The sequence below is a fragment of the Corythoichthys intestinalis genome, chromosome 18 (assembly GCF_030265065.1).
Source record: "Corythoichthys intestinalis isolate RoL2023-P3 chromosome 18, ASM3026506v1, whole genome shotgun sequence".
NCBI lineage: Eukaryota > Metazoa > Chordata > Actinopteri > Syngnathiformes > Syngnathidae > Corythoichthys > Corythoichthys intestinalis.
In genome coordinates this window covers 34,967,142-34,980,079 of record NC_080412.1, presented here as the reverse complement: position 1 = coordinate 34,980,079, position 12,938 = coordinate 34,967,142, and the positions used below count along the sequence as shown (strand labels likewise).

The 12,938-nt window shown below is 39.5% G+C and overlaps 1 protein-coding gene across 4 annotated transcripts in view; it reads right to left on the bottom strand.

Moving 5' to 3' along the window:
- lrch2 (leucine-rich repeats and calponin homology (CH) domain containing 2) overlaps positions 1–8,357 on the bottom strand; it is a 53,929-nt gene extending 45,572 nt beyond the window's left edge. For all 4 annotated transcript variants that reach the window (XM_057821512.1, XM_057821513.1, XM_057821514.1 and 1 more), the window contains exon 1: positions 7,895–8,357. In XM_057821512.1, coding sequence (XP_057677495.1) covers positions 7,895–8,276 — 382 coding nt within the window. In that variant the 5' untranslated portion in view covers positions 8,277–8,357. The remainder of the gene's footprint in view (positions 1–7,894) is intronic.
- Between the last annotated feature and the right edge of the window lie 4,581 nt (positions 8,358–12,938).

Sequence of the window (12,938 nt, the reverse complement as noted above, 5' to 3'; positions counted from 1 at the left end):
CTTGAGTCCGATTGGTATTATGGAATCATGTGATTATTGCTGCGACATCTCATTGGTGAAACTGGTGGATCCACTGTTGGTGTCTCTGGCATGAAAAAAAAGAAAAAAAAAATCTACCGTATTGGCCCGAATATAAGACAACCCTGACTATAAGACGACCCCCTCTTTTTCAAGACTCAAGTTTGAAAAAAGACTTTTTGAACACCAAATTAATTTTTATACAGAAAATAATTACATTACATCCGAAACAAATGATTAATACAATATATTTGAGAGAAAAAGCATGCGATTTTGCCTCATTCAATTCTTAATATCTGAACATTTAAATATGTAAACTAAAGTGCAATCACATTCGTAAATGACTGGCTTCTGGTTTTTGAAATGCAAATAAACCAATCTATTGTGACAAAACAACAAAATTGCAATAACTGCATTAACCATCAAAGTGAAGTCTAACTGTAACTGTAGTCTTGAAACAAATCTGCATAAGGAAAAACACTGCTATAAAATAATGCAAACTGGTTAAACTTGAAAGTAGCTGAGATCTGTCATGACAGAACATCGCTTCAATGATATCTAGCGCCAACTAGCGTCGTGAATGGGTATAATGTCTAGACCGTGAATATAAGACGACCCCCTCTTTTTCAGTCTTATTTCAATGCAAAAAACACTTTCTTATATTCGGGCCAATACAGTAATACTTAGATTAAAGAGGAAAAATGTAACGACTAGGGTAGCCCAAAAGTAGTGGAGTAAGAGTAGTGTTTCTTGTTCACAAATCTAACCAAATAAAAGTAAAAAGCATGGCATAATAAAACTACTCTTTGAAGTCAATTTTTCTCAAAAAGTTACTCAAGTAAATGTAATACGTTACTTACTACCCACCTCTGCTGAAAAGGAAGTGACTCTAGAATTTCCTCAAATGAATAGGAAGTGACTCAAAATTAACAGGAACTAACCTGTAAATGCCCACAAACGGCCGTAAATGCTGTGGTTTTAATACCATTGACAGCGCTAGACATCTACTCCAGTCAAAATGAATAAGATATCTAGCGCCGTCAATGGCAGCCAATGAGTTAAAATAGACACTATTCCAGTGGAAAATGTTGGTAGCAACCAGTTGGTTCTTATTTTTTCTTTTTTTTTTTTTTTTAAACAGTGACACCTTTTCAAAGCGATATATCAATTCTTGGCGGGAGAATATCGAAAACCTTTGGGGCTACAAAGTCGCGGTATATAACAATTTCGATGTAGTGTCACACCCCAACTCTTACTCTGGCTAAGCCGCTTTCCAAAGTAAGCTAATGCTGACATATGAACCTCAACATCTGCCCAGGTGGCTAACCAAGTCTTCTGCAAGCTCTTTCCCATGAGAAAACACACCGAATGGAGACAAAGTGCCAGTGGCACATTGCAAACAGACACCCTTGTGTGAGTAGACGCTTAGCTTTTTTCGCACACCACCGCTTATTAGTCAGATGACACGCACTCAGCCTGACCATGAGTACAAACAACAACACAAAACCTTGCCTCTTATTCAGCTTTGAAAACTCTCCTACAACATTTTTGTATGAGAAGCTATTTTCTTTCATTTGTTGAAAACAGAGAGGTGTTAATTTGCAAGACTATTACTCTTGCACAATTTTTTATAAAAATTTACTCCTAGATTAGTCCGATATTATCGGGTAGCTGATAATATGGGCTAATAAAAGCATTTTAAAGTGATATCAGATGATACTGACATTTTTTTCATTATCAGTTTTGGGGCCTTATGTTTCCTTCAAAGTGAATGTAGAAGCCTTCTGCCTTTGTACAAGGGCACGTCACAGCTTAGCACAACAGTTTATTTATTGACCATTTACCAAATAACAATGTGTTAGATGTATATAGCACTTTTTTTGGACACTCAAAGATGCTTTACATTGTATTATTCTTTCATTCTGCACTCGATGGTGGTAAGCCACTACTGTAGACACAGCTGCTCTGGGGCAGTCCAACAGAAGCGAGGCAGCCAATCAACGCCATAGCCTTCTGACCACTAGTAAGCAAGTAGGGTGAAGTATCTTGCCCAACGACAATGGGCACATGGGAGCTGGAATCAAACCTGCGATTCTTCAATCAGTGGACGATCCCCTGAACTACCTGCATATGGGGCGCCGTTTGTAAAGCAGCACATGCTGAAAATTGCGACAACATTTTCTAACATTTAGCGCCACACAGTGTTTAAAATGGTTTGAAATTTTTAAAGTCACTTTTTTGTTGCACATTTACAACATTATTTAGCAACTTAAATATTCATTTTTAAATAATAAGTTTTGGACGTGATTCTTTAAATCCAGAACTAAATATTTAATTTAAATCTTAAATTTATATCCTATAGCTTAAATGTTAAATCAGGAAACGGTCGGAACTAAATATTTAGCTTAATATGCAAATCTGCATGACTGGAGACCGGAAGTAACAAAATAAAAGCTAGTGGAGCAGCTCAGACTGTCTGTTTACGTTGCTTGAAAATGAATAAAACCTACTCAACAGTGGCAGTGGTGCTCTTAGACATGACTTATTGTGATAATAGCAATATATAGGTAAAATACATATTCAGGAGAAACTATTTAAAGAGTATTTTGTGTGTTCCAGCTTTTATTTTGTTACTTCCGGTCTCCAGTCATGTGAATTTGCATATTAAGCTAAATACCAACCGTTTCCAGATTTAGCATTTAGGATATAGTTAGTTCTGGATTTAAAGAATCAGGTCCAAAACTTATTATTTAACAATGAATATTTAAGTTGCTAAATAATGTTGTAAATGTGCAAAAAATAAAAGTGACTCTAAAAATTTACACCACGTTTTAAACACTGTGTGGCGCTAAATGTGAGAAAATGTTGTCGTAATTTTCAGCATAAGCTGCTTTACAAACGGCGCCCCATACCTGCACCACTGTCACCCTATTTGCTGTCTCCAAACTAAGATGCTTGGTGAGCATGATCATTATTAAGCATCCAGTGTTGCATCACAATTCAATTAACCATAGTATGTTAAGTCTACGACCGCATATATATGCGTATCGGTTTGATAATTGTTTTTTGGAGTGGACCTTATCAGAATATCGGTTATTGGTTAAAAAGTAATTATCGGACAACTCTAATCACTACTATGTTGAAACATGTAACAAAAGTATTTTAAAGGATAAAAATCTGCAATAAGGCCATCTTCCATTTTTTTGTTTTTACACATGTAAAATTAAAACAACCAGCCTTCCCCACTGGTGACAAAACTTGGTGACAAAACTGAACAATCTGTGACTTCACATTGTTTTTGTATTTGCATGCACATCTTTTTATTATTTAGCAGGTCACTTCCTGGTTAATATAGGAAGAAGAACAAATGAGCTGTTCCGTTTATTAATGCTACAGGGATTTAAAGGGTGAAACTAAATTCATAGTTAGCACACTTTAACAAAATCCTCACTAAAATCTAATAGTATCCTTGTGCCGCTTCTTACCAAAGCTTTGTGATTCACTAACTCTATATCCATTTTAAAAAAAATTTTTTAAACCTGCCCTGTTCAGCTGTTTGACATGGAGAATGGAAGTCTAAGTGCCCGGATAGTCTGAACAGTTTTAATGTCTCACATTGAGAGTCTGACATACTCTCATTGTGATCATTCAACATACCTCATTTATTATAACAAAGCAACGAACAGGACGGGGTTATGGGGGAACAGAAGAAAAGAAACACAAGAGAAGAAAGAAAAGAAACACAAACAACAACAAGAAATACAATGAACGCCTAACTACACTAACTACTAATATGTTGGTGCTATCGTCAGCTAAATGTATTTCCAGTTGACACCATGTGGGGTGTCTGTTGACCAGGGAAAGAGGGGGAAGGAGGTGGGGGAGTCTATAAACTAAGTGATAGAAAGGGGTAGAGTGTACACAAATCATCTCTGTGATCTAGAACCCAGTAATCGTGTGAATCCCTTGTGAGTGTAAGCCCGTTGGCGACCGCCGACCCTACGCCGCCCCATCGCCAATCCCGGCACCGGGACCGCCCGCCCGAGCGCGCCCAATCACATCCAGCCGCACGCGAGCCCCAAAGGGCACGCAACAGCCACGCAGACGAGCAGAGACGCCACGCGGGCGCAGACACAGGGCCACGGCCCCCAACCAGCCAGCCAGTGGAGGGAGGGCGGGGCCGGGGTGGGGGGGCAGCGCAGCCCATCCCTCCTCCCGCTGCCTAGCAAAGGAGCCCTAGTCCCCCCGGAATCCAGGGTGGTCCCCTGGGCCACCCGCGCGGCCATCTACCGGCCTTCAGGGATGGCAAGAGGGGACGCACCACCAACCCCACGCCTGTCCCCAACCCCGTCCACCCACCCAGGCCACGAGCCACCGCCGCAGGCCCCCAGCCAGCACAGCACACCACGGGGCCCCCAGCGGCCCACCAAGCCCAGGGCAGGGTCCCCCGCCGTAGCAGGCAACATCCAGCCGATAATCCGCCGCCCAGCCAGCAATCCGCGACGGAGCACAGGGCAGATACCCAGTTAGAGAAGAGAGGGGAAGGCGGAGGCAGGAGAACGCCGAGGAGCCGCCGTGGGGCGACGCGAGACCGGAGCCCCTACCTCCCCACACTCCCGCGGCCGGCAGCCCAGGCAGAGAGGAGGCCACGCCTCGGGAGCCTTGCCATAGAAAAACAAGTGTGGGACCCCCCACCCTATTACTGTGGCTGCCAGGTTCCCGGCTGGCAGCCATAACCCAGCACCGTGATGGGATTGTGAGGGAAAGGTAGTGCAATGTAACTCTATATCCGTTCTATTACATCCGTTCTATTAAATATGATAACAATTACCATAAAATAAAATCAAGGGCGTAGGTTTAGTCACAACATTGGTAGGGACGATATAACAGCATAACCTGTATGTACATTTTATGCTCGGAAGGCCTACATTTCTCACAAATATGAACCTAATTAATTGATATGCTAAATCAGAGGTGCTCATTACGTCGATCATGATCGACCAGTCAATCGCAACGCAAGTGTGGGTAGCTCGCGGCATTTTAATGTACACAGTTAATTATGACTCTGTTGTGTGTATGTTTTGTTGTGTGAGCAACATATGAGGTTATGCAGCACCCCTCTCTCTCTAAGCAGCTTCTTGCTCACGTTTTTATAGTTCTACAGTACAGTTTCCAGCAGAGTTCACTACATTTCTCACAGTTTAATTAACGTTAACAGTAGAAAACACAAACAGAAGGACACTTCTCTCTAAGCAGCCTCCTGCTCGAGTTTTGCAGGTTAGCAAGTTCACACAGTTTATATGTTATGCTAACTCTGATGCACGTAGGACTTTCAGTATCAAAATTAGTGGTGTGTTTCCCACCTCCACGACATTGGCTTCTTTTTAAATTACTTACAGTGGCTGCTGCTGATCCAAAAAAACTAATATCCCTCCTCTTCGAAGGAGGCGGCATGTTGTCGACATCTATTTCTGTCGGGGCTGTGTGAGTGTGCGTGTGTGTGTCAGGGGTGGGTCATGTCTTCAGCCAATCAAACGTGCATTTAAGGGGGGTGGGGGGATGACCGGGCACATCCAGCAAGTGAAAAGGGGTAAATGTAAGTTTGAACATAATGATAATAATTTACTTAATAATGGTGGGGTCAGTTCTATCCTTACAATATATAGGAAGACAATCTAAATGAGCTATATAACGGAGCTCATTATATAATGAGGTTGCTTAAAAGTTGGTGGGGACAATTGAAGCATCCTGAAAAATTGGTCGTGTTATGTCCCTACCGTCCCTATGCAAACCTACGCCCGTGAAACAAACTTTAAGCCAAAGAAGACCATATGAAAATTTATGGAGTAATTCATGTGTATATTGAGTACGATATTCGCAAGGGTAATCACTAGTTCGCAAACTCAGTATCCTTCCATTTTTCTACATAAGGGGCAAACTATTGCAGATATACTATTGTATTACAATGTTACCACAGTTAATCCCATGGGGTGTGAACCCCTAATAAATCACTGTTCTGCTTTGGGACGCACATGAAAAAGTAGCATATGGTATATGGGCCTATCAGAGAAGAAGACTGTCATCAGGAGACGTAAACCCTCTAAATGGCAAATATAATGACTTAAGACGCTGACAAAATGAGTAATAACTGACTGATCAAGCTGCCTACAAGATAAGACCCCCTGGTATATGAATAAATCAAGGGCGTAGGTTTGTGTAGGGACGGTAGGGACATAACACTACCAACTTTTCAGGATGCTCAAATGATCCCCACCAACTTTTAAGCAACCTTATTTGCATTATATAATGACTTCAGTTATATAGGTCATTTAGATTGTCTTCCTATATGTTGTAAGGATAGAATTGATGCTACCATTATTAAGGGAATTACAGTACTTTCATTATGTTCAGACTTGCACTGACCCCTTTTCACTCGTGGAATGTGCCAGTCCATTTCCATTTTTTTCCTCTCAAACGCACATTTGATTGGCTGATGACTTGACCCCCCCCCCCCCACACACACACACACACCAATTCACAGCCAGACAGAAATACAACATGCCGCCTCCCCTGCCCTCTTCAAAGATTAGGGATATTAGTTGTTGTTTTTTTCGCTAGCAGCAGCCACTGTAAGTAATGTAAAAAGACATCAATGTTCTAAAGGTGGGGAACACTCCACTAATTTTGCTACCGCTACAATGCTTCTAGTCGATTTTACTCACTGAGATAAAAACAGCAAGCTGAAAATAAGCTTAAGACTTATTTTAAGCAAAAAGTTTGTATGTTTAATCCTAAAAACGTGTTTGTAAGAAATGTTATTCATTCAAGAATATTTTCAAAACATTATTTGAATGATTTTTTTTTTCTTGATTTAGGTGAAAAATGACCAACTTTTAGATGTATAGGCTCAATACGAACAAATACTGTAGTAATATTTACTTAAAGTAAGTGGAAGAATCTGACGCGTTAATTTTTTAACTAGCCTTTAACACTCAAAAAAAGATGGAATTATTTGACTAGATATAACAATAATTATCCGATTAAGACGTTATAAATTTGCAGTGTGAACGTTAGTATAGGTCAATACAGATTTATTTTTGCATTAATCATTTCGCCTGTCAATTAATTAGGTTCACATTGGTAAGAAATGTAGCCCTGACCCCCATTCACCAAACATGTTTGGTCTTATTAATGTCCCGTCCCCAGCAAAAAGTGTACATGCTGTTATATCGTCCCTACCAATATTAAGACCAAACCTACGCCCTTGGATTGAATCTACATATTTGTGTGTGCATCATCTAAAAGGCCAGCAGATTTAGTATGCGAGGTGAACCTTTGAGAAAACCTTACATTAAAAAGCCAAGCGACTGCATAGAAAATCAGACTGAGAGATAGGAAACGAGACTAGAGTGTCTTCCTCCTTTCTGCATGCTCTTTTTAAAGCATAATGCACGCACGCGTGCAGAGGGTGAGGCTGCAAATTTCCGAGTGCCATCTTTTGTCCGTGGAATGAATTCACCACTGGGGGGAAAAAAAGATACAGTACCTCCAAATATATTACACATTATTCATTCATATTCCGTTTCTACACTATGTTGGATTTGGGTGCGCCTACCGCTGTCTCATTCATGGATCTGAAGAGGAGGCGGGGGACTGTGGATTGAGGGGGGGGCTGGTTTCGCCCAAAACAACTGAGCAGTCACCGAGCCCCTTTTTGCTCAAGTGGCTACATGATCCAAATGATTAGAGCGGTCCCTTTATGTACGCGTACACAGACGATCACAATAAGACTCACGTGCACTCTTTACAATGTAACATCTGGGTAGGATAAACTGAAGGGGACGTTCAAATTACGTTTTACACTAACGGCACCCACCTGCTTGTGTTGTATCGGTGAGATCGTAGCTAACCCCGGGGTACTCCCTCAGTTTCCGCCCGCTTAGGTTGAGGATCCCGGAGCACACGGCATCCTCCAGAGCTCGCTCCAGGCTACGGGCCGTGTGGTGCTGCTGCTGCTGTTGTTGCTGTTGCTGCTGCTGGTGGTGGTGGTACTGCTGCTGGTGCGGGCTGTTCCCCGGGCTCCATTGAGGTCCGCTCGGGTAGTGGTGATGGTTCTGAAGCGCCGTGACAGCTCCAACACCTCCTTGACTGGACGCCATTTTCGTTTTAAAAAAAAAAAGAAAAAGAAAAGAAAAGAAAAAGGGGAATTGAGTCCTAGAATGGTAGCAGCAGCGCACAGCGGCAGATTCTACGCCCATGCGCGTACAGTGGCGTGCATCACTGAAGAGAGGCGAGAGGGTGGGCCACCGACGTGGAGGTGCTGATGTTGTGGCGGTGATGTGTAGGATATAGTGGCCATTTTAGGCATTAACCCCTTCCCTCCAGTGATTCATAAGCAGCAACTATATTAGAGGTGGCTAAATATACTCAAGCAGAAGTACAGATGCAGTACAAAAAAAAGACCCGGGTAAAATTAGAAATAGAAATTCGATGTGTTTATTTAATAAAATAATGATTATAATGAACACACACACACATAAAAATAACAATAAAAACCTACAGACTCTAAGATTATTTATTTCCTTTTTCTTGTAGGCTAATTGTTAAAAACAACTTTTTAGCCAGGGAGAGAAAAAGTATAAAAAGCAGAGGTGGGTAGAGACAGAAGCGGATTTTCAAGGGGGGGCCAGGCCCCCCCCTGGGAGCCGAAAAGTGTCATTGCATGCAATTGACTTTCCTATACAGTATATGATTTTAAAATTAAGAATTTTCCAGTAAAATATTGTCTATAAATGTGGTAAAGCAGTAAAACAAACAATAAAATTGAATTAAATGAACGAGAAAAAAAAAGAAGATATTTTTATAATGGGCCAAAATATTTTTCGAACAGATCATGTGACTACTCCTTAGACAAGTGGTGTCCAAACTATTCGACATAGGGCCGCAGTGGGTGCTGGATTTCATTCCTACAAAACAAGACGATATCTTTTCACTAATCAGCTGTCTCACAAGTCTAATCAGTTGATTGCAGTCAGGTGCTGCTTGTTTTAGCACAAACTTCATTGGTTAAACTGTCTGTGCTCGATTGGTAGGAACAAAAACCAGAACTGACAGCGGCACTTGAGGCAGGGCCGGCCCAGCCTATACGCAGACTATGCAGCTGCTTAGGGTCCCTGACCACAAGGGGGCCCCCAATCTGGCAATTGTTTAATTTATATTCTATTTTGTTTACTACCTTTTGCTTTATTTGACTTTTGTGAGTTTTGATACTTGATTACAAGCTTAAAAAAATAAAAGTTCTTCCTTAACTTCTTTCTTTCCTCTTTTAGAAAAAGGTTTGGCGCTATCTACTGTAAGTACTGACAATCATTTGGGGTGAGAAGTTTGAAGTATGCAGTGCAACAAAATTTGATTAATATACAACATATGGACGTATGGGTTGGATTGCATGTATGAGTTTCACAGTACACTGTGACGAAATGGTGGGCCAAAAATAGGGCCCCTTTGCATTATTTTGCTTAGGGCCCCCAAATGGCCTGGGCCGGCCCTGCCTTGAGGACAGGTTTGGACACCCATGCCTTAGACAGTCATTTGCTCTGCTTGGCCAAAACCACCTGAGGACCGAAGAGGCAAGATGGCTACACGTAATTTTTTTCAAATCTAAGCTTTCAAAAGGGACAACAACTACTGAGCAAGAACCAAAGATTGAAAATGTGGACCATGAAACGCTAGAGACCACCGTCAAATGGTGAGCTGTGTTTCAATTTGCCCCACTTAAGACGCTAATTGTACAACAGGACCACCACCGGTGTCTTGCCAATGTAGTTACCCCCGTCAAAAATTGTGTCCCTTGGCCGTGGGAGCCCCCACACACACACATTAGTTAGGAGTTACGTCGGCTTAAACACTTAATTGAAGCCAGAAAAGAACCACTGTTATATATTTTGGAAATCGACGTTTATTAAACTGGAGAAACTCCATACAGGACTTGAATTACAGTAATAACAGTTATAGGTCATCCTATGAGTAAAACAGTGAAACATTGCCTTTTTTACATTCAGTATGTATGTTATGTTATACGAAAGGAATTTATTTATTTATTTATTTATTTATTATGGATGTGCCATATTTTAAACCTTGTAGATGTCTACATCACCAAAACACGCAAAACAAGCAAATCAGTGCAGCGCAGTGGTTCCGCCCTGGGGATAAAATTTTTGACTGGGGTAACTACATTGGCACAACACCGGTGGGCATACCATATTCAATGGATGACAATCTTTGCGAAAAGTATACCCTAAGCAGCCTGATTTGGAATTCCCCTCAAGAATGATTGGAAACAAAAACGCTAAATTTCAACTTATTATTATAAATATTCTTGTAAAGTAAGTAACATTTCTGGCTACTCTGCTAGAGTAGCCAAAAATTTTACTCAAGTAAGAGTAGAGTTACTTCAAAATAATATTACTTAAGTAAAAGTAAAAGTAGTTATCCAAAACAATGTACTGAAGTACAAGTAAAAAAAGTATTTGGTGTAAAGAATACTCAAGTAATGAGTAACATTGTGAGTAACTGCTTACCTTTTTGTTTGATTTTTTTTTTTTTAAACAATTGTATTTTTTCTCAGCACAGTCTTAACGATATGAACTTTTGTCATAATGATACTGTACAATAACCCATTACATAACCACATTAAGCCAAAAAAAAAAAATCATTGAATTCCGGCGAGAGCAAAAAAAAAAAAAAATGAAAGAAATTAAGCATTATTCGTCCAAAGAGCATGATTGCCCTCTTGTGGAGTAAATAGTTCCTTCAGAGTTACTATTATGAAATTAAAAGGAACATATCTCCGGTTTTCCGTGGTCAGTCGAGACCAAATAAAAACTGGGAGAGAGGTTTAAACCCGTACTTTCGAGTCATGTTGAGGACAGCGCTCTATGTCAAATACTTCGTTTTTTACGGGCCTGTAAAGACGCCATGTGATTGAACAGTCTGACGTGATAATAGAACGGCAAGCTTGTGTCTGATTGGTGTAATGTAGTCGTGATTATTGTTGCGACGTCTCATTGGTGTAATTGCTAAAGCTACTCTAGGCATCGGTGGCAAACAAAAAAAAAAAGTAAAATGTAGAATAAAGAGAAAAAATGTAACGACTCTTGTGTAGCCAAAAGTAGCGGTGTGAGAGCAGCGTTTTTTTCTTCACAAATCTACTCAAAAGTAAAAAGTATGGCTTGGTAAAACTACTCTTACAAGTACATTTTTCTCAAAAAGATACTCAAGTAAATGTAACAGCGTACATGTAACGCGTTACTACCCACCTCGGATAAAAGGTGAACTAAATGACATCAACAAGATAATTGCTATGAAATTGGGGAGATCACATCATATTTTTTCTTCATATCTCCCGCTCTGTGCTATGTGCGCGCATGCACAGTGCATAGAAAAAAAAATACTTCACTTCGGTCTGCGCACACTTTGAGAATGACATCACCACTGCCATCTACTGTAGTGGATGTTCAACTACACATTTGAGAGGACTTCTGCAAAGGGATAGTTTCCAAACCTACAAGCAATTATTGGAATAATTTATAAGTAGATATTGAATGGAAACATAATTGGCATTTACTTAGAAAATACCTATTAAGAAATAAAGTTAAAGAAATCACACACAAGTGTTATCTTGTAAAGACAACAATGGTAAAAATGTTAAATTATTATTGATATATTATGTTCTTTTTTTTTTTTTTTGCAAATGCAGAGGAAACTCTTCCTCATTTGTTTTGGGAGTGTACTTACTCCCACTTCTTTTGGGTTGACCTGAACAGTTTTATCAACTTCAAAGTTGAGCCCTCATTGAAAATAGTTTTTAGACAGATTTTGTTTGGCTTGTCCCATAGGTTTAAAAAATCTAGCTGACCAGAACACGTAAGGCATAAAAAAAGGCTATGTGATTGTTGAAAGATGAGGCTCAAATCCTGGTTAACACCACATCGATTATTTGCACTGCCTGAATGATAGGGCTGTCTCATACGCATTTTATATTTATTTTGTTTTTAGATTTCATACTTGCAAGTAATTTTTGAGATTTAACTTATCTTATCCTGCATTGTAAAGGAAGATGCTCCACATTTTCATTGTACAACTGTAAGTGGTAAATGGTAAAGGGCTATTCTATTCTATTCTATTCTATTCTATTCTATTCTATTCTATTCTATTCTATTCTATTCTATTCTATTCTATTCTATAATAAGTTGTGGTTGTATATAAAATTTATTACTAATCTATTTATAAATTATCTATAATTGATTCTACATGTTTTCCTCAAGTATAAAGTTTTTGATGTGAAAATTGAGTGATTTATTAGCTGTTGAAAACTTGCAGTGAATTTAAAAAAAAATAAAAAAGTTGCTATTTTGGGAAAAAAACTTATTTGTTAAATATTGCTATTGATCCTGAAAATATAGGTGATTATCTTTGCCTTTGGTGATTTTTGTGCATCTAGTGTAAGATATGAGAATTTTATAGCCATTTTAGGTTTTGTTTTACGTACATAATAATTAATCGGGATTTCAAAAGGGAACAACTTTGAATTTTTTGATGGCGCTGCTCATGGAGACTCATATATGGTGCCTGTTTTGGTTTTAGGTCGGTCGGCAGCAGCTTTGGTTCTGAAAATATTTGAATTTGAAGTTTTTGAAAATATGCCACCTACGCATCGGCCCGGCACCCCGTTTCATGTCAATATATTATGAAGTCTATGTTTGTCCAACCTTGAAGAACAAAAAATAAACAAAAGATGTTATAAATCATATCTTAATTTGGGCAAAATTCCACATTCATTGTGTAAAATTTGTAAATCAAAGACCAAATTTTCATGTTTTTGGAAAAACGTTTTCTCTATACTTGGACGATTCAAGTTT